General features: G+C 30.8%; 8 protein-coding genes across 8 annotated transcripts; 3 read left to right on the forward strand and 5 right to left on the reverse strand.

The window, feature by feature from the left end:
* Positions 1 to 1,531: 1,531 nt before the first annotated feature.
* Positions 1,532 to 2,467, forward strand: GO595_003572 (Ser/Thr protein phosphatase; the record flags this gene model as incomplete). The annotated part of the gene is made up of 1 exon (XM_067916607.1): positions 1,532 to 2,467. One exon carries the CDS (start codon positions 1,532 to 1,534, stop codon positions 2,465 to 2,467), a length of 936 nt encoding a protein of 311 aa, XP_067776238.1.
* A 466-nt stretch (positions 2,468 to 2,933) lies between these two features.
* On the forward strand, positions 2,934 to 3,500 carry GO595_003573 (Peptidyl-prolyl cis-trans isomerase CYP19-4; the record flags this gene model as incomplete). The annotated part of the gene is made up of 1 exon (XM_067916608.1): positions 2,934 to 3,500. One exon carries the CDS (start codon positions 2,934 to 2,936, stop codon positions 3,498 to 3,500), a length of 567 nt encoding a protein of 188 aa, XP_067776239.1.
* A 1,301-nt stretch (positions 3,501 to 4,801) lies between these two features.
* Positions 4,802 to 5,800, reverse strand: GO595_003574 (CK1 family protein kinase; the record flags this gene model as incomplete). Its single annotated transcript, XM_067916609.1, has 1 exon — positions 4,802 to 5,800. The coding sequence occupies one exon, from the start codon at positions 5,798 to 5,800 to the stop codon at positions 4,802 to 4,804; it is 999 nt and encodes a 332-aa protein (XP_067776240.1).
* Positions 5,801 to 6,632: 832 nt separating this feature from the next.
* On the reverse strand, positions 6,633 to 7,718 carry GO595_003575 (uncharacterized protein; the record flags this gene model as incomplete). The annotated part of the gene is made up of 1 exon (XM_067916610.1): positions 6,633 to 7,718. One exon carries the CDS (start codon positions 7,716 to 7,718, stop codon positions 6,633 to 6,635), a length of 1,086 nt encoding a protein of 361 aa, XP_067776241.1.
* A 471-nt stretch (positions 7,719 to 8,189) lies between these two features.
* Positions 8,190 to 10,481, reverse strand: GO595_003576 (Adaptin N terminal region family protein; the record flags this gene model as incomplete). The annotated part of the gene is made up of 1 exon (XM_067916612.1): positions 8,190 to 10,481. The coding sequence occupies one exon, from the start codon at positions 10,479 to 10,481 to the stop codon at positions 8,190 to 8,192; it is 2,292 nt and encodes a 763-aa protein (XP_067776242.1).
* Positions 10,482 to 10,572: 91 nt separating this feature from the next.
* On the reverse strand, positions 10,573 to 11,238 carry GO595_003577 (secretory carrier-associated membrane protein 1-like; the record flags this gene model as incomplete). Its single annotated transcript, XM_067916613.1, has 1 exon — positions 10,573 to 11,238. The coding sequence occupies one exon, from the start codon at positions 11,236 to 11,238 to the stop codon at positions 10,573 to 10,575; it is 666 nt and encodes a 221-aa protein (XP_067776243.1).
* Positions 11,239 to 17,193: 5,955 nt separating this feature from the next.
* On the reverse strand, positions 17,194 to 18,030 carry GO595_003578 (Oocyte zinc finger protein XlCOF7.1; the record flags this gene model as incomplete). The annotated part of the gene is made up of 1 exon (XM_067916614.1): positions 17,194 to 18,030. One exon carries the CDS (start codon positions 18,028 to 18,030, stop codon positions 17,194 to 17,196), a length of 837 nt encoding a protein of 278 aa, XP_067776244.1.
* Positions 18,031 to 19,581: 1,551 nt separating this feature from the next.
* Positions 19,582 to 20,934, forward strand: GO595_003579 (uncharacterized protein; the record flags this gene model as incomplete). Its single annotated transcript, XM_067916615.1, has 1 exon — positions 19,582 to 20,934. The coding sequence occupies one exon, from the start codon at positions 19,582 to 19,584 to the stop codon at positions 20,932 to 20,934; it is 1,353 nt and encodes a 450-aa protein (XP_067776245.1).
* Positions 20,935 to 21,218: the final 284 nt, after the last annotated feature.

A 21,218-nucleotide genomic window follows, 5' to 3' on the forward strand; every position in this document is an offset into this window, starting at 1 on the left:
ATGAAAATGATGGCGTTTTATATGATATAGGAATTAAAACACTCATTAGTTATCCAATTGGAAATAACAGTGAAACATTCAAAATTCCAAATTCAGTGACTTCAATTGAATCACATGCATTTGATTCATGCAATTATTTACTATCACTATCATTTGGAAATAATGTAAATACAATAAAAAATTCTGCATTCATTAGTTGTTCATTTATAAGTTTCATAATCCCAAATTCCATTACGGTTATTCAATCGTTTGTTTTTTATTTATTTAAAAATTTAATTACAATTATCATTGGTAAAAAATGTTAAAAAATATCGGAAATTATGCATTTTCAGGTTGTGCATCACTGAAATGTATTTATTTTTATGGCGAGACTTCACCAACAATTGGAAATAATTGTTTTAATAATGTTTTAGCAACAACAATTATGGTAAATGAAACATATCAAGATGAAACATTTGGAGAATTAGATATAACCAAAGGAATAGTTGATGAATGTCTTCCTCCAACATTAACATTCACAAAAAGTAATACATTTACTGAATCAAATTTATTTACGAAATCAAATTCTTTTACAATTTCAAATACATTTACTAAATCAAAAACATTCACTAATTCAAATATAGTTTCATATGATTCATATTCATATATATCACATTCTATTATTTTAACAAATATTTTATCTATAACAAAAACTTTTTCGTTGTATAAATCATTTATAACAAATTCTTTCATTATTTCATATTTTCATTCTTCATTTACTTATTCTATAACAAAATTTATGTCTTATCAATTTATTTATATTATTTATTCAACTTATTATCAAATTTATAGTAATTTCTTTGTTTTAATATATACTAATAACAATACAAATATTAATAATCAAAATAAAATATCAACAAAAGTTCTCATTTGTATCATATGCTGTTCAGTTGCAATAATTCTTTTAATCGTTGGAATTATAATTTATTTAATTAAAAGAAACCATAAAAACATTTCAAAATCATCAAAAGATATCTCAATGAATAATGAAACGAATGAACAAATTGAAATTATTGATGAAAAATTCAAAAATCATCTAACAAATGAAGATGATCAATGGATATAAATATTTTCTTATCCCAAAGATCTTAAAGGTAGAATAAAATGAAAAATTCATTACCATCAGAGAAACATATTTCAAATTTTATGAAATATGTTATTTCGTTCAAGAATTTCAAAAATTAATAAATTTTATTTTACCTTCTTAATATTTTTGAATAAAACCATAATTAATGGTCCGATTTGACGTTATTTCACTTTAAATTTTGAGAACCAAAAATAATTATAAATTATAGTAATTTTCTTCAGACATAAATTTCTCTAATTTTTTGAAAAACCTGTTGTACGTTAATTGGTCACTGGAATTTGAATCACTGCCCATAGAATTGAATATTTTTTATTAACGTTTGTGGCATTCAATTTAATACGTTAAGGGCTGTTTTGTAATCACTTTTTGTGATTTGAAAACTTTACTGTTTTTGACAAAATTTTCATGGCTGAACTTGACTTAGACAAAATCATTTCCTCCATTCGCCAAGGCAATTCGATCAGTGAAGTAGAGCTAACATCTCTATTTCTGAAGCTAAAAGAAGTTTTATACACGGAAAGTAATGTTCTCGAATTATCATCACCAATCAATATTTGCGGTGATATTCATGGGCAACTTTATGACCTTTTTGAATTATTTAAAACTGCTGGAGATGGTGACGAATCTATTGGTTCTCAAAAATTCCTTTTTTTAGGCGATTATGTTGATCGAGGTCGTTTTTCAATAGAAACATTTGCGTACCTTGCTGCACACAAGCTTAGGTATCCTAATCAATTTTATCTTCTCCGTGGTAATCATGAATGTCGACAGGTCAATCAAATGTATGGATTTTATCAAGAATCCGTTCATTATTTTGGCCACTCAGGTATATGGGACTTAATGAATGATGTTTTTGATCTTTTGCCAATGGCTGCGCTAATTGATAATTGCGTATTTGCTGTTCATGGAGGACTTTCACCTAGTATTACACTAATCCAAAGCATTTCTCTTCAGAACCGTAAAGGAGAACTCCCAAGTAAAGGTCCACTTTGCGATCTTTGTTGGAGTGATCCAGAAATGATTAATCGCTGGGCCGACAACCAACGTGGTGCAGGTTACGTATTCGGTGAGCCACAAGTTGATGAGTTCTGCCATAATAATGGACTAAAAGTGGTACTCAGATCTCATCAACTCGCAATGAACGGTTACCAAGAGTTCTTCAACAAGAAACTTATCACTGTTTGGAGCGCGCCAAACTATTGCTATAGGTCGGGAAATAAGGCGTCAATTATGGTTTACGATAAGAATCAGACTGATTACGTATATAAAGTCTTCGAGCCATGTCCAAATGAATTAAGGAAAATACCAAACGATCCACCACCTCCATCATACTTCTTATAGAATAAAAAGTTCTATTGGATTGAATTACAATATGAAAAATTGAAAGAAAAAAAATTTTTTTTATGCAATGCACAACAAATCATTAAGCAAACAAAAAATATGAGGAAGTAGAAGAAAAACTTATGACTTGCTCATCGCGGAAAAAATATCAAAAAAGCCACCGGCGGGACTCGAACCCGCAACCCCAAGATTAAGAGTCTTATGCTCTAGCCGATTGAGCTACGATGGCAACCTGTCTTTTTTCGAAGCAGCATTTGGAAATCATATTAAAATAAATGGAAATCTTCGAATTTGAGAAATTATATTATATAATTATATTTTGGACTTGGGATATTTCCTCTAACAGTGTTTCTCTGGAAGATTTTCTCGCGTGTACTTCATCTATTCTTAATTTGTTTTAATCTGGTTTTGTTATTTTAACTTTTTAATAAAAAATTCACTTTTTCTTGGTATATTAAACGTTCAAATGATGTTTCTTCTCTTGTCTCTTTGCTTTGCCAAAGATCCAAAGATAACAAGTACTGTCTACTTTGATATCGAAATTGGTGGCGAGAAAGCAGGTCGAATCGAAATCGGTCTTTTTGGTGATGTTGTTCCTAAAACAACAGAAAACTTCCGTCATCTTTGCTTATGTGACAAAGGAGTCGGCAAAAAAACAGGAAAGCCATTATGTTACAAGGGCACTCCATTCCATAGAATCATTCCAAAGTTCATGAATCAAGGTGGTGATTTCTCACATAAAAATGGAATGGGTGGTGAATCCATCTATGGTGGAAGCTTCGAAGATGAAAACTTTAAGCTTAAGCATGAAGGACCAGGATATATTTCAATGGCTAATGCTGGACCAAATACAAATGGAAGTCAATTCTTTATTACAACTGTCAAAACACCATGGCTTGATGGTCACCATGTTGTCTTCGGAAAGGTAATCAAAGGAATGGATGTTGTTAAGGCAATTGAAGCTGTTGGCACTGGATCAGGAACACCAACTAAAACAGTTATCATCGCAGACTGCGGTGAAATTGAGCAGTAAATTAATGCACACAACTTTCTTCTTGTTATTATGTATTTATTTTCGAATGTGTGAACTAAAACTGATATTTCATATTATTAATAATATACCAAATGTAAAACACACATGCGAAAAGTACATTTTAATACATTTTTATCTTTTATAGATTTTATGGTTTTACAAATATTTACACTTTGGTTCTAATTACAAAAAACTTAATTAATTTGTTATAACTAATCAAAAAAAATTTAATATCCTTAATCTTCAATTTCTTTTTTTATCATTATATTCATTGGGTGCGATAAAGATTATTAAATATATAACTTCAGTCTTGAATATACATCATTTTATTGTATGGCTAACTTAACAAATTCCATAAATATTAAGATACATTATTTTATGCCATTAGATCTCTTGAATCAACTTTCAGTCAAAATGAGTATATGATTATAATTTCATAATGAAAAATGGATATTAATGTTCACATTATAAATGTAATTTTTAAATATAGTATTTTAGCTCTCTAATTCTACTCGAGAAATTTTGTGTACTATATCTTTATTATCTTTCTTTATCACTTCGTTAAAGTATTTTTTTTGTGACGCTATACATAATGAGCCAAAATTTAAATGCAATTTCGCACACAGAAACACCTAAAGTCCTTCTTGTTGAAGGAGTGATTAATATTAATTTTTACCACATTTTAATTTTTGTTTCGTTATTTATCTTTCGATAATTTCGTGCTTAAATATGACTTTTACACATTCATGTACAAATACAACTTTTACACATTCATATACATATACAACTTTTACACATTCATGTACAAATACAACCTTTACACATTAATGCACAAATACAACTTTTACACATTCATGTACATATACAACTTTTACACATTCATGTACATATACAACTTTTACACATTCATATACATATACAACTTTTACACATTCATGTACATATACAACTTTTACACATTCATATACATATACAACTTTTACACATTCATATACATATACAACTTTTACACATTCATGTACATATACAACTTTTACACATTCATGTACATATACAACTTTTACACATTCATATACATATACAACTTTTACACATTCATGTACATATACAACTTTTACACATTCATATACATATACAACTTTTACACATTCATGTACATATACAACTTTTACACATTCATGTACATATACAACTTTTACACATTCATGTACATATACGACTTTCTTCGTTTACATTCAAATCTAAAATTTCATTTTCGCAATAATTTATTTATTATCACCCAATTCTATGTTACACACATATCACTGTATAGTGCATACAGAGCTTCCGATGTCCTTTGTCTTATAGAACACCGGACACTTCCCGTCCTCGTTCACGTTCCTTATGTCTATTCCCGATATCTTCTTCAGGTCTCTTCGCTTCAGTTTGTCCCAGTCGAAGCACTTGCGGTCCTTCTTCACCACTGCGATCGCCTCCTCAAGCAGATGGTACATCAGCTCATAGTCCGGCTTAGAGTAAAAGTCGAGCGTTTTGATGTGTTCGTAGATTTGGATCATTTGCTCTGGTAATCCTTTGCACAAAAATGCGCCGCTGGTGTTTTTCTTGGCGATCTTGACCTTCTCGCGATCCTTGGAACTACTCCATGGAAGTCCTTTGGTCATATCGACCATAGTATAGAACCATGAGATGAGATCGTCTTTAAGGATTTGTTCACCACCTGCTAAGGCATTAATGGACGCATAACGTGAGGTCCCAACAAAGCCTGGATGATCCCGTGGTGGTAATATTCGCCCTGTTTTCCCATCAACGTATGATCGGGAAAGTCCAAAATCTATTAAACAAATCGGATACTCAAAATTAGGGCGGAGAAGAAAGTTGCCTGGCTTGATGTCACGATGTGCAAAACCTCGACGATGTAACTCTTCAATGCATTTTAACATATGATATCCTGCATAAAATGTTGAATATTTGGAAAATCTTTGACGTGGAAGTATGGCTTTGAGATTAGCAAATGACGGTCCAAGGATTTCCATGATAATATACCGATATTTATCTGTTTCAGCAGTTTTATAAACTTGAGGAAAATATAATGAGTTCTGAAGACATGCCGAAAAACGGATCTCATATTTTAGACCACGACCTTTAACATCTGACCTTTCAATTTTCATTGCATAAAAATTATGATCTTCAGAATTTTGGACTATGAAGATATTTCCATAACCCCCATGACCAATCTTGCGTAGAAGCCTGAAATTGTCAATCTTACATCCTCGCTTAAGCTCTGGCTGATCGACTGACATTGGCTTTATAATTCGAAATTTTTTGAATACGAAATAATCGTGCGTAGGTTCGGCTTGTGAAAAACATCACGATTTTTGAATTGCTCAAAAACCGTCAGAATGAATAATCATTTTTTGAGATGTTTATAACAAAATTTTGTTCGTGAAACGAAATTTTTCAAATGAGTTTATCTCTGTAAAAAATAAATGATTATAAAAATTTAATCAGCACATCGATGAAACTTAAATTTTATTGTAAGTGGATAATCATTTAATTGATAATTTTCACATAATGATGAATTATTTGGGTTTTGATGGAAAAAAAAGCGATACACTTTTTCTAAAACTGTATGATTTGAATGGTTGTAAAACGCTTGTTGGAGGGACCTGATTGTCTTTTTATTATGACCTCACAATTTGGAGTTTCTAAAGATTCGTTTATTCAGAGACAAACATAAAATTTCAATCTTTCGAATCCAAAAGAGAGAATTTTATTTTAGGCTTAGATGCCGATGTCAAAGCAGTACAGAAAATTCAATAAAAAAAAGCAACAATTTCTAATAACATTTTAGCGTTAATCAAAACAACTCAAATACTCAAAAACACCAATGATTTTAATACACAAATTTATTTATTCATATACATATATATAAACAATTAAAAATTAAATTATCCTTATTCGAAATCGAAAAAAATAGCCAAATGTAAAAGCCCACGAATTATATAGAAGTAAGTCACACTCAATAAGAAAATTCTTTCATTTCCATCAATCGGATGCTTTGAAAATTCAAAGTCATCGTTCATGTGAAAAAGTTTCATCGTTCCAAATTCAGAACATTCGAAATAAATTTGTTTAATAAAGCGTTCTTAAGTCATCCTTCACGTATCCCGTATTTATCGATGAAATCCATCTCATTAATTGTTCTTCTTTCTTGAATGCCAATGAGTATGCAGTTCTTCTACTTGGCTTTGCAACTATACCCTTAATCTTTGTGCCGAATTCAGCGTTATCAAACCTATGCATAGTTAAGCAAAACGGCCTTTTAGATACGCCGAATCTTTGCTTCGCAATGACTCCGATTGTTGATATTTGACCAATTATTTTATCTTTAGAATCTTTGACAGTGATCATTTCGCCCTCTTTTACAAGCTTATTGGTCTTCCATGACGAGCGGTAGCGTCCTTCTTGTTCAGCGACGTCAGATATGGAGTCATTGATGTTAACTTTGATCGGCACATTTGAAAAGAATATGGCTGGAGGCGATTGTGTGAGTTCAGCTCCGATTTGTTGGATGACTGTTTCATTGATGTTCTTTAAGGAGCTATATGCTTGAACATATTCATGGAAATTATCATCACTAAACAAGAAACAGATGGTTGCGCAAAAAATATCATAAATAACTCTGAGATATGGCCACTCGAGACGATTACGAAGGCCATAGGCTGTGGAAAATGCACTTGCAAATGCTTTAATGCATGACGTACGAGTTGGTACAGCTACTTTTTGGAAAATATATCGCATGGCATCGACTATAGAGATGTAGTCAAGGTCAATGGCAGTGATAAAGGAAAAGGTAAGGGCAGGTGATGAATATTGGGAATCAAATAGAATAATGGCAACTCCGTATGGTGAAAGATCTGGTGTGTGAAATAAAATACGACCTAAATCTCTTGGATTCGAAAAGTTAGGATTGGCTTCTAAAAATTGGGTGAGACAGGCTTCAGGTTGTGTTGCAAATTGTTCAACATATGGCGTTAGAAGGGTGGTCGGGATATCAGAAGGAATAACATAATCAGGAAGTGTTTTAATAATAGTTCCACAATATGGGGAAAATGAATCTTGGCCTGATTTTTCTCGTGGAATACAAAACTCGATTTGTGGAAAACGAAGGTTTTGTGTTTGGAAATTTGAATGTTCTTCTGCTGCTTTTTTTTGCATTCCGAAAAATTGACTGAAAAAAGTGACTAGCGGTTATAAAGCAATTATTAAAAAGTGCCAACTCGCTTATAAAAAATTGTAAAATTTTTATTATTCCAATAATCAACGTGAATTATGACCATTTACTATCTTCATCAGCAAATAAATTATCAAATTTCTCTTGGTTAACCAATTCAATATTATTTTTGTCATCAGATGAAATTATTTTGTTAATTTTTTACTAAATATAGCAATTCCAATGATTAAAAGAGTAAATGCCAATAAAACCAATAAAAACATTTTCGAAAATTGCATTTGTTGCAATTTGTTTTGATAACCAATTACATAATCCTGTATAAAAAACATCAACATGTAATGGTAAACAGAGCTGAGGCGCACCTCCACAATTTGATACATTTTTCCAATACATTAATAAAAATTATGGAAATCGATTTCATAATATTTCGCATTCAAAGTACAATTTTTACATATTTATAATATTTTATTTAATGTATTATTCGTAGTCACAGGCTGGCAACCGAACATGTAACTCATTTTCGTCTTCATAACCAACTCTGCGTCGCCGTTTCTCGCCAGCATCAAAATTTGCTGTATGTAACTGTTGCCGCATGGCTCGAGTACGTCGTTATTTTGTTGCTGTACCATTAATTGCCAACCATTTGGTACTCCGTACTGTATGTTAAACTTTGTAATTTTGATATTACTTAAGTTATACAACGTGACTCTTATTGCGATTTGATTTACGTTTTGCGAATTCTTTTGCACTTCGAAGTACATAACGATATCCGAAGTCTTCAATACTTCAATCGCATTTTCAGGAACTTTTATATTTACGTTTGCATTATTATCATTTTGTAGATTAACTTTTGGTACTGTTTCAGGTGTCAAAGAAGTTATATCCAAAAGATCGTCGACCAAATTATTATTATTATTATTCGTATTGTTATTATTATTCGGAATGCTTGATAATGATAATAAGTCTTCTTCTTGTTGTATGATTTCGGGCGATTGCTGCTGTTGTTGTTGTTCTTCTTCATTCGATTCAAACTCTGGTGGTAATAACATTTCGTCCCATAGCTCTCTCTTATGTAATATGTTTAACATTTCGCCAGCGCGTTGTTGGATTTCGATGTTTATATCTTTGGATAATTCTTGGAATAATGGTTCGATTTCGTCGATTTGATTAAATCGTGTACATAACTTTGTTAATGATGTAATTAAATAACATTTTGTTTCGATTTTCGTTTGTGGATTTTTCAAGATCTTTATCATTGTTTCAATTGAACTTTTATCAGAGGTCTCGAATTCACCAATGAGATATGACGCTAAATTTACTAACGTTTGGTTGGTTGGATACCCGTACATCGTATTGGTTAGTAATGGTAATGCATGATTTAATAACGATTTGTTTTTCGCAACCATAACGCAAAATGAAGTGAGAATATCATTGGTTATGTAGTCGTCATTGTTAATAAAGAGTAAATGGATGATATCAAAGTCCCATGTTGGATTTGGGCCAAATCTGATAACCGAAGAATAGATCTTGGATACCATCTCAGTACGGAAATCGGAGTCTGCGGTGTGCAGATATTCGATGATTTCGGGGATTAACGTTTCCACATTAGATTTATCAACTAATGCTAATATGACATCCAATGCTCGTCGACGGATACTATAATCCCGATGATCTAAACAATGGACGATTTGTGACTTGTAACGTTGCAATGCAAGTGTAGTTGTAGATGAACGATTAATGAAATCTTGATCACTATACAACACTTGTGAAAAAACAGATAAAGCAGAATAAATTACATTGGGTTCGCGGATGTTAAATAAACGACCAATTTGATTAAAGGCTAGACTAATTAAAGTCGGTTTTTTGGACGATAGGCTTATCGTATCGACCGTTTGAAACAGAATTGATCGTCCTGTGTTGCGCTTGATGTCAACGGCTGTAACAACGGAGGTAAGAACTTCATCTAACTCATCAGAAGGTTGCTGAAGGAGTCCTAAAAGCTTCATAGCTCTGATTTGAAGAAATGGATCATTGAAAATGGAAAAACGATGTTCGGCTGTCGGCTTAGAAAGAGACATGACCCGAAGGAGCTTAGTAAATGGTTTGGCAAAATGTTTCCATTTATGTTTAAGATTAGGATCTATTTTGATCATCTCACAAGCAAGATGAATGGCTGCTATAACCACGGAATGCTTGTTGCTGGAAAGTAGTTTAACGATATCAGGTCGGAAGGTGGAAATAAGATCAGGAACTTTTCGAAGGATTCGTAAAGCTGCCATAGCTGCTCGTTTAGCGACATTCGGATTTTTAGAAGCTACACGTTTTTCAACTTCGGAAGCTACAGTTTGACAAAGTTCAGGGGTTCCTACATTTGCAATAAATGATAATGCAAGTGATTGAAATAAAGTATTGTTTGACTGTAAATCACTAAGAATAGTCTGAGTAGCTAAAACCATTAAATCACTTTGTTCATCTAGAAGAATTGATGAAGCCAAATATCCAATTCGTTTATGCGAAAGACAACTATGTGACATAAGTGAAACAGCTTCTATTTGCCCCCATGATACATTTTCCCCAATAGAATTCAAAAAGATAAGTTTTGCAACGATATTTGGTCTTTGATTAGAAACAGCTTCTTTTGAAAGAGTTCTCATATTTGCCATTTCGTTTGCAATGATGGTTCTCTCTTCTTCTATTGAAGACGCATCTCTTAAATAAGAGATAAAATCGGTTACCGGTGTTGACATTGGTTGTATTTTGTCACTTTTTATGTGAATAAAGGAAAATTTCGATATTTCGAACTAAAAAAAGAAAAAAAAAAGTTAGAAAAATGGTTATTTAAGCGACGCTTGGTTGAGGTGCGCCAGAACCCTTGTATAAAACCATAACACGACCAAATAGAAAGATTTCAACAAGAGTTCCAAGAACCCAAAGAACTGCAGATATAATGCATATCACTTTGCAAAAACCACTTCCTGCGGCAAGAGCATCAAGCATTGTAATGATACCAATAACTCCATTATTCTTCAATCCAACAGCTGCATAGCCAAAACATAAAATGAAGATAGCTTGAAGTGCAAACCATCCAAGAGTGATATTGTTAGTTTTGGCTTGTGTGTACAATTTGTAATAATTAATTTTGAATGCTAATGGAACTGAAAGAATACCAATGATAACACCAAAAACAATGTTTGCACCTACGCTATAGGAAGCTCCAGAGCCACCTAATTTGATAGTACCAGTAGTGCAACAAGCAATAAGATTAATTATGACTAGAACGGCAAGGGCTAAGATCATTATAAATGCAATACGTATTGTCCATTGAGATGCAATCGGAATTTCTTCGGCAATATTGTGGTATACAACAGAACAAAATGGAGGAAAGTTGGGTGGATGAGTATCTTCTTCAATTTCAACATTGGCCTTCTTTAGAGCTTTCTCTCTTCTTTTGAGTTCTTCTTCTTTTTGTTGGATAGCATAATATCTTGCTGCAGGATCTGCCATGCTTTTTGCCACTTTTTTCTCTCATAGGTGAACCGATACTTTGCCTCAATTTTCTGTAGTTTACTTTTCCGATGCAAGCTAACCGTCCAACAAAAAATCAACGGTGATAAAAATGGGTAGAACAATTTTTAAAAAAAAAAATACTCATAAACTTTCTTTAATGTTTTAACTAAATTGATGTATAAGAAAATTGATCAAAAAAAAATTACAAGGAATCACCTAAAAGAAATAATTGGTATCAGTATGAGATATTGTTTTAGAAGAAAAATAATTTTTCACAGAAAGATATATAACTTCATATCACATAAAACACCCACAGAAATTTTTAATTAATTAAATACAAATTTTCTAGATTATTTGAAGATTTTCTCAAAACTCTTATTACTATCAGTCATGCAGTTAACTATAAGATAATTTACCCAGTGGGGAGTTTCAACCAACAAAATACATTTCATAACTATGTGACATTCCTGATTCATTAATACCTCGATTACAAAATTTTTTTTTAAACCGAAAATGGCAGAGTATAAAAAATAAAATTGATTCTACAGAATATTTTTTTTTGCTGCGTCAGGCTGTTATAACAAAAAATTGAAATTTCGTGTGAATTAATTTTTTTTGTGAGTGTTTTGCTCTAACTAAATGTACACTAAAAATTACATAAACATTAATTTAGCAAAACAAACATAAGATAATGTTTAGACATTAAATATTTATTTGACAGATTTAACATAGAATAGTTTACACGGTACACTTTTATATAAACTATTTAAATTCACTTCACTTTTCTTCCTTATTTTCCTCTTTGAACCACTTTTTCTTTAATTTCCAAGACAATGTCATTAGCATGTCAACATCATCCTTTAACACGCCCTTTATATTTTCGAAATATTTTAAGAACAACTCTTCATTTAGCGGTGATATTTTTTCCAGTTCTGGGCATAACTTTAACAACATTGCGGTAATGAAACATATTAAAAATTCGTTTTCGTTTTTATATTTTGGTATTTGGAACCAAATTTTTTTAAGATCTTTTACATCAAACAAATTTATGAACCAACTCCAACAATCATTAATCAAGAAATCAAATGAAACAACACCTTTTTCATATAAAAAAGATATAAGATCGGGCACATTTTTGTTGATTTCTTCGCAAAGTGTTATAAATGTTAATGAAATACTTTTTTGTCGTTGTGCTGAATCATATTCCGAAAATAACCCGTAATTATATATTCGGCATAATGCTTTAAATATTGATTCCTCGCATTGGTCATTGTCATATTCATCACCATATTCGCTGACATACGCATCAAATATTGGAAATAGAAAACGAACATTTTCAATTAAAAATTTAGAACCATCATAGTTATAATTAGAATAAGTAAGAATAACATTACGAATGGTTTCAATGTGTTTCGCATTTAATTCAGTAAATTTAGAAAGATGTGAATCAACTTTTTTGGCAACTTCAAAAAAGGCGGTTTGGTTCTCAAAAAGTGAAGAATTGGAGAAAAATGTTTTCCAAGACCTGAGTTTGAGATATTCGATTTTGTTTTCGGATTCGTAGCTAGGGAATGCATCATAAAGAGAAGTGAATTCTTTTTGTGTGGGAAGTGGGTTTTCATCATCTTTATTTTCAAGATTAAGATTGCTGATATAATTGAGAATATTATTGACATCAGAGTGCTTGGATGTTTTACACATGATAAAGGTGGAATGCGCATTTGATGGTCCGAAATCAATTGGATTCATTAAATATAAATATTTCTTTGAGGGAGATGATGTAACCTGAACTCTTTGCTTGATAAATCTTATGAAATCAGATAAGTCTTGTTGTGTGCTGAAAACAATGGTAAAACCTGAATTGTTAAAATCATCAAACAGAACAGAAAACTTGTTATCTCCAAGTAGTACATTATATGATATGTAGCTTGATAGTTCTCCATAATAGTTTGGAAGTGTACCTCTAGAAATCCTATTTTTTTTATCAGTTGGTTCTCTTTGGTAAAAATTTAAAAGAATATTTCCATTCAAGGTAGTAACTGTAAGAATTCCATGCTTCTCTTGGCCATCAATAATGACTTCCAATCTTAACTGTATGGATTTTTGGTTTGACATCTTTGAAAAACCGTGTATATCTGGTCGGGCGGCTATGGTGTTGTACGATAGATATTTCACAACGATAGAAAACCACCAAGAAGACGTTTTGTGAAAAACATTTTTCTCCTTACAAAAAATTCGATATTTCAAAGAATATCAGAAAATTCAAAAGGGTAATTCTCAAAATGTTGAAACCCATTCTTCAGGAACAACGAGTAAATTTGATTGAGTACAATCTATTTACCTCATGAAATTTTTGTCTATGTTACAAATCCTGTTTCGGACAATAACAATGAATGATTTTTTACATTATTCTGACAAAAATCCATCATTCAAATTTCATGAAAATCTTGATTGCAATCCCCATATCCGTAATAACTCCTTTATGATCTTAAAGATAATAAATAAATCAATTTTTTATAATGCGAAAAATCTTATTTATTCAGTTGATATTTTATTTTCAAGCCTAAATACCCTATCTAATTATAATCAAAAAATCAAGCTATTGCCCTTATTCGTGTCATGTTTGTTCATTTTGCTTGAGACTCTATTTAAAAATACATGTTTTTATTTTTCTTTTAAATCTAATTTTTGTCTTCTAAGTCAGCAAATAAAAGAAAACACAATTATTAAATTTATTTTTATATTGATATTTCTTTTATTTTTCACATTTTCAACACAAATATTTGATGAAGAAACATTAACATTAACTAATTAATTCAACTGATTTTACAAGTGATTACCAAAATAGCACAAAACATCTCATCATTTCAAATGAAATTACTGAGATACCAGATTATTCTTTTTATCGATGGAAGGAATTAAGTACCGTTTCGATTGCTGATTCAGTCATTTCAGTTGGGTCATACGCATTTTAATATTGCTCTTATGTTGTCAATTTGTCATTTAGAGAAGGCATTACATATATTGGGTCATATGCATTTCATTCCTGCTATTCATTAAAGAGTGTAACAATTAAAAGTCCTCTTACAACAGTTGGGTCAAATGTATTTCTTGGATGTACTGGTCTTGAAACAGTATTTTTTGAAGAAGGTGTTTCAAATTTGTTATAATCTTAAAGATGTTACAATTCCAAGTACAGTTTCTTCAATATCATCAAATCCATTTCTTCGCTGTAAAAGTCTTCAATTCATAAAAATTTCCAAAGAAAATTTATATTTCTCTAATTATGAAAATGATGGCGTTTTATATGATATAGGAATTAAAACACTCATTAGTTATCCAATTGGAAATTACAGTGAAACATTCAAAATTCCAAATTCAGTGACTTCAATTGAATCATGTGCATTTGATTCATGCAATTATTTACTATCAATATCATTTGGAAATAATGTAAATACAATAAAAAATTCTGCATTCATTAGTTGTTCATTTATAAGTTTCATAATCCCAAATTCCATTACGGTTATTCAATCGTTAGTTTTTTATTTATGTAAAAATTTAATTACAATTATCATTGGTAAAAATGTTAAAAATATCGGAAATTATGCATTTTCAGGTTGTGCATCACTGAAATGTATTTATTTTTATGGCGAGACTTCACCAACAATTGGAAATAATTGTTTTAATAATGTTTTAGCAACAACAATTATGGTAAATGAAACATATCAAGATGAAACATTTGGAGAATTAAATATAACCAAAGGAATAGTTGATGAATGTCTTCCTCCAACATTAACATTCACAAAAAGTAATACATTTACTGAATCAAATACATTTTCACAAAGTAACACGCTTACTGAATCAAATGTATTTACACAAAGCCATACATTTTCCAATTCATATACATTTACTGAAACAAATACATTTTATATTTCAAATACATTTTCATCATATATAACTTTAACACATTCATTTATTGTGTCATATATTTTATCATTTACAAAATCATTAAGTATTTACATTTTATATTTCAACATTTATATATATTCCAACATCATTTATATAATATGATTACATAATTATTATTTATTCCAAATATTTAACATTTTATTCCAATTTTTATTTTGTTTATGAAAATAATGAAATGAATAACGAAGATAAAACATATATTTCTATTATCATTGGAGTTATTATTGGAGTAATTGTTCTTGTTTCGATACTTATTATAATATTAATTCGTATTCGAAATAAACGACAAAAAACTGATAAGGAATCGAAATATAATAATGAAAATTAAAACAAAGCAATTGATTTTTCGATTGGATATTCTAAAAATGATATTGAAGAAGATCCATTTGCAAAAGATTTCAACGAAGACAATTTTATTGTTAAAATAAGGAATAAATACTTAAATTCTGTTAAATTGTTTTTTGATATTTTTTATTTTCATAAAATCATATTAAATCATAATTCTCAGAAGGATATTAAGTATTTTAAATTTCTAATATTTATTCATTAATATAGCAATAAAGGATTTTATATCTATATAATTTAAGGAATTTTGAATGATTAAATTTTTTTTTAAATCTGGAATATAAAAATACGAAGAAATCAAATAAATCATTAAATATTAAACATGAAAATATACAATATTTATTAATTTAAAGTTATGCATCTTCAAAATGAACAAAATCATTTTGTTGGTGTTTCTTTGATACACATTCTGACAATAACTTAAATATACAAATGGCACCAAGCGGACAAATTTCAAAAATAATTTGCTCAACAATAAATGCTGCGAAGTATCCTTTCGACCATTCGAGTGTTCCTTTATCATCTTTCGCTATTAAAAAGATATAAACAATGATTGAAATGCCTCTTAAGAGCATTGCAAAGAAGAGTAAAAAACACATGAAAAACAAAACTGATTCAGTGGATGAGCAACTACATGCGTTGTTAAACAATTTCCATATCTTTATCAAGTAAATAAGAAAAGCTGCTGATATCGCGAAATCTCGTAAAACTGCAAATGATGCTTCAAAATAATGTGCTGTATGCATGTTACCACTTCGTGGCGTAAATACATAAAAACAAATAAGACTAACAATTTCAGCAGCCCAAATAATAATTATTAAAATAACTAAAATTAGTTTAGTGCTATCAAAAAATTTTATATTTGTTTTCGCAAGACATTCAACACATACAGAACACCACGAAAAGAAAATAAAACAATAAGCTGTAGCTACAATATATCCTGGTAAACCATTTGTTAAAATTGAAAAATTTTTCCAATCGTCATCACTTTGCTTGCTGATAATAATTCCTGAAATAGTATAACCAATACCTCTTGAAATAACTGCGATAAGATATGGAATCTGAGTTGAGTTAGCTTGATGAGATCGATAGTCTTTTATTGTAATAATTAAGAAAACAATAAAAAGAAGAAACATCAATGATCCAAAAGCATAGTAGCAAGTGGACCAAGAGCCCACGTTTTCCATTTTTATTTGTTTGCTTCTGGATTGAAAATAATCAGTAACCGGTCATTTTCAATGCTGCTGTCAACATATTTAAATGTAAACCGTCAACACACATGGAAATATGATTTGTAAACTACTCATTTTTGGTTTATTCAATTGATAAATCAGGTAGAATTGTGAAGTGAAATCAAAAGTGACGAAATTATTCACTATTTTTCGAATCAAAGAAAATAATAAAAATTGAACGAAGAATCGAATAATCAAATAAGTATCAAAACAGAAGAAACTACGCTGATACTTATCAATGAAGTATTGACTATTCCTATTACTTCAGTTACATTTCTTCTATTCTTCTGCTTAAGTGTTTAGACAAAAGTTCCATTTTCTTCTTTCTGTAAAATAATTAAATCAGCATAAAGTTTTAATTGGAAATGTTTCTGAAAGTCAAAGCGTTACAAAAACCAATTTTTATTTAGGCTTGTGACAAATAAACAGTTGCTTGGATAGGTGGAAGATTTTCGTCGTTGTAGTCATCGAATTCCATTTCTTCTTCTTCAGGTCTGCTGGTGCATTTTTTAACAATTAACGCAAATGGAAGAATGAGAATTCCGGTGAAAATGGTGCCCAAAGCGATCACCGAAAGCATAGGGAACACTGAAAACATAGGGATGGTGCCTTCATGGTCATACGTCTTCGGTTGGGATGTATATACATATTCACTTTCTTTGACTTCTTCGGTTTCCTTAATCTCTTCTGTTTCTTTAATTTGTTCAGTTTCCTTAATCTCTTCTGTTTCTTTAACTTGTTCAGTTTCCTTAATTTCTTCGGTTTCTTTGATCTCTTCTGTTTCTTTGACTTCCTCCGTTTCTTTGGGTTCCTCGACTTCCGTGGGTTGATCGCTTTCTTTGGTTTCTTCGTTTTCTTCTGGATAAATTGTGTAATGTTGATTTACATTATATTGCTTCTGAACGGCAGAAACCTGAATTGTCACCTCTTGGGTTGTTGTTACTACAACCCTTCCACGGTAGTTTCCAAAAGAAATTCTATCGAAAGGTGTACTTTCATTTAGAGTTGTAACTTGCTTAAAATCAGTTTCTTGAACCTCAATATTAAGATACTTAATTCCGGATTTAAATTTAAGCTCAATTCCTGGTGATACGAAAAGATATAATGTGCTATCTGGTTGAAGTTTATAATTAAAGTTGGTTGTTTCTGATATTAATATCATTGCGAACGAATACGAATACTCGTAGCTTTGGAAATCCTGTTCAGGATAATTAAATAATGGTGCTAGAAAGAACGGGAGCATTTTTTCTTATAAATTTTGAATGGACATGTTATGTGAAATACTTTTAGCGGATTTTCGGTATTAACTTTTTGAGTTGTATTTTGTTCGGATTCGATTCAATTTAGTTTTCAAATGTTTATAAAGGTGTGGATATGAGCGATTTGAATGAGGATGACATGCAAATTATCCAAGAACTACTTGGTGAAAGTGATGACTTTGAGTTTAATTCAATGTTCAAGGGAGGTAAAAAGACACAATTTCCTTCTAACTCATATTATGAAAAAGATTCAAATTCAAGCAGTCACAACCTAACTATTAGTAGTAGCTTACCTGCTGGGAGTACAGGCGCTTTTGAACCAAATACACCTACAACAAAGAAATGTACAGTAATTTGTTTAGGAGGAGTCGATTTACCTGAAGGTATTACAAATAATGAAAACGGACCTCATTTCTGTTCAAACTTATATTGCATTCATTGTGATTTTGCAGTTAAAAGATTTATGAATTCAAGATGGAAAAAATCAACAAATTATCTTTTCCTAAGAAATAATTACCCAGAAACAGTATACAAAAACTTGATTCAAGCTCCTGGATGGTGCGCTTATTGTTGTCAGTGTACATTTTGTGAAGAAAAGAATCTCAAGAAATTACCTGTTTTCTCAACAAATTGGGTTTGTCGTGGACATAACTGAACAAACATGTGATGAGTTTACCTTGCACACTTAAAGGAACAAAGTGATTGTGATATCAAAAATTGATTACAATTTAATCATAGGCTGTTTCAAATCGCTTTTCATAATTTTTATTAGGTAATAAATATAAAATAGATTTTTTTTTTTTTTGTATTTTGATCGACAAATTTCAAAATATGTTTCAATCTTTTAAAATTCAAATATGTTATTTTATAAATCAAAACCAGTTCTTACACCAGAAACATCTTCACTTCAAAAACCTAAGCGTAAACAAGCAAGACGAATTTTTGAAGTTTTGATTCCAACTGCAAAAAACGATGAAAATTTTAACCTTTTTTTGATCGTCTCATGAAAGATAAAAATACAGAAAGATGATTTTAGGAAACCAAAATGTAACAACTCCACAGACTATATTAAACAGTGAATCAGGACTTGAAACACCTTTAATTTTGGGCATTGTGTTTGCTTCTGTATGTTTTTTATTACTCATTGGATGTATAATTTCAAAATATTTAAATAAAGGCTGTTCGAAAAAGGTAAATTCAAGCAACGGGGGCGAAAAAGCGAAGGTGCAAAATAAAGCAATTGGAAATCTTATTCCTCCAATATTTTATACTGACAAGGTGAAAGATCCTCTTCTTCAGGAGGATCTTTCAGATCATGCACTTCAAAAGTATCAAAAGTTTGATCCGTAGAGGCAGAACGAAAACATCAATTGATGATCATATCTATAAAATAAATAAACAATCTATCTTAGGAAATAACGAAATAGCATACTATAATATTTTTGTAAAAAGAGGAATTTGGAGAATTAAGGATTTCTTCAGTTCTTTTATTTTGAAAAGTGACACCAGTAATTGGAATTAACGGCCGCCATCAGATGAAGGCTCCGAGCTCAAACCAATGGGCACCACATAAACAACTTTTCCAACGATATGCTCTTTTGTTCTCTATCGTGTTGCTTTCTATTCTTTTTGCGCACAAAGGATATTTTTACTTATGTTTGATTTTAATCCCTTTTTTATATCTCATTGATATATCAACTCCTTATTCACAGCTTAACACGAGAAAGGAAATTGATTCAATAATCAACTCACTCCCTGTTCATGAACAAGAACCTGCAAATTGGTTTTCTCAACTTTTATCATTAATTTGGCCTCATCTCTTTCCACAACATCGTGTTGATTCCTTTAAAGAAAAACTTCAATGGGTTCTTGACAATAATCCAGTTCCTTATTTCACTTCCATTGTTTTAAATTCTCTCGAAATTGGAGATATTGCACCACAAATCACACAAGTTTCTGTTCCAACGCAACCACTTCCATCCAAAGACTCATTTTTATTTGAAGTCAAAGCCATTTATTATCCTTCATTTCTTCTCAATGCTCTTATTGCTCTTAAATCAGTTCCAGCCTTTAACATCACCTTTAAAGATCTTACTCTTATGCTTGATGTTTATGTTCAACTTGAATTTACACCTGATCCATATCTTCCAAATATTCCATTTTGGACCTCTATGGATATGTCCTTAGCCACCCCACCTCAACTTTCCGGGTTTAACGTGACTCTTTTCTCATCATCGAGTAACCTTATCAACAAAGAGTCCATCAAAAACAACATGAGCCAAACGTTCTCCAATTTACTTTGGCAGTTTTATGGGATGCCCAAAGGTTTTGTATGGGAAAGGGTCACTGGAGTCTGGATGAATGCCAATGTTTGTGGCTCGCATGTCTTAGAGCGCTGTTCTGTTTCAGACGCCCATCTTATTCGATATAGTCGAGTGAAGAAAGGCGCATTAGATTTATGTAAAAGTTTATATTTACCAGAACCATTAACATTACAAACGATTGAATATAAAGACAAATCAACATCAACAAAGCATTTGCAATTACTTGAAGAATTTAAAAAGAATATTACATTGCCAAAAATTGCTGAAGTTGCTGACGCTTTTAACGCTGATCATCCTTCAGCGGATGAGCTTGAGCTGTTTGTAGACCTGTCTTATGACGTTTTTATGAAGACATTCTCCAAATTTAGCGTGACATCATTAAAAAGAGGAAAGTCCAAAAGCGTGGACGAGAACATTGCGTATGCGTATGTTTATATGAACTTTTTGTCCTTACAAAAAAAGGTTAATTGGGAAGTAGCAGAAAAACTTGATTTAGAAAAAAAGGTAAAAACTTTGGAACAAACAATTTTGAAGTTCCATAATAAGATGTCAAAGAAATCTTAAAATGTGTTCTTAAAATGATTAATTAGTAAAATTTAAAGAATGTTAAAAATGTTTTTTAAATATGTGTTTAAAAATCCTCTTTAACAATGTCTCAAATCCATAAATGAATGGGAAATAAAACTCATTGTAAAACACATTTTATTACATTTGTTCTTATTTCTAATTTAATTTTTACTATTTTAAAATATGAATAATCATTTTTTTAATAATAATTGGCAATTTCAACTATACATAGTGATATGATGGAAAAAGTCAAACGAAAATTTACCCCAAGTTGCTGGTCA

This window comes from Histomonas meleagridis (assembly GCF_020186115.1).
Source record: "Histomonas meleagridis strain 2922-C6/04-10x chromosome Unknown contig_21, whole genome shotgun sequence".
Taxonomy (NCBI): Eukaryota; Parabasalia; order Tritrichomonadida; family Dientamoebidae; genus Histomonas; species Histomonas meleagridis.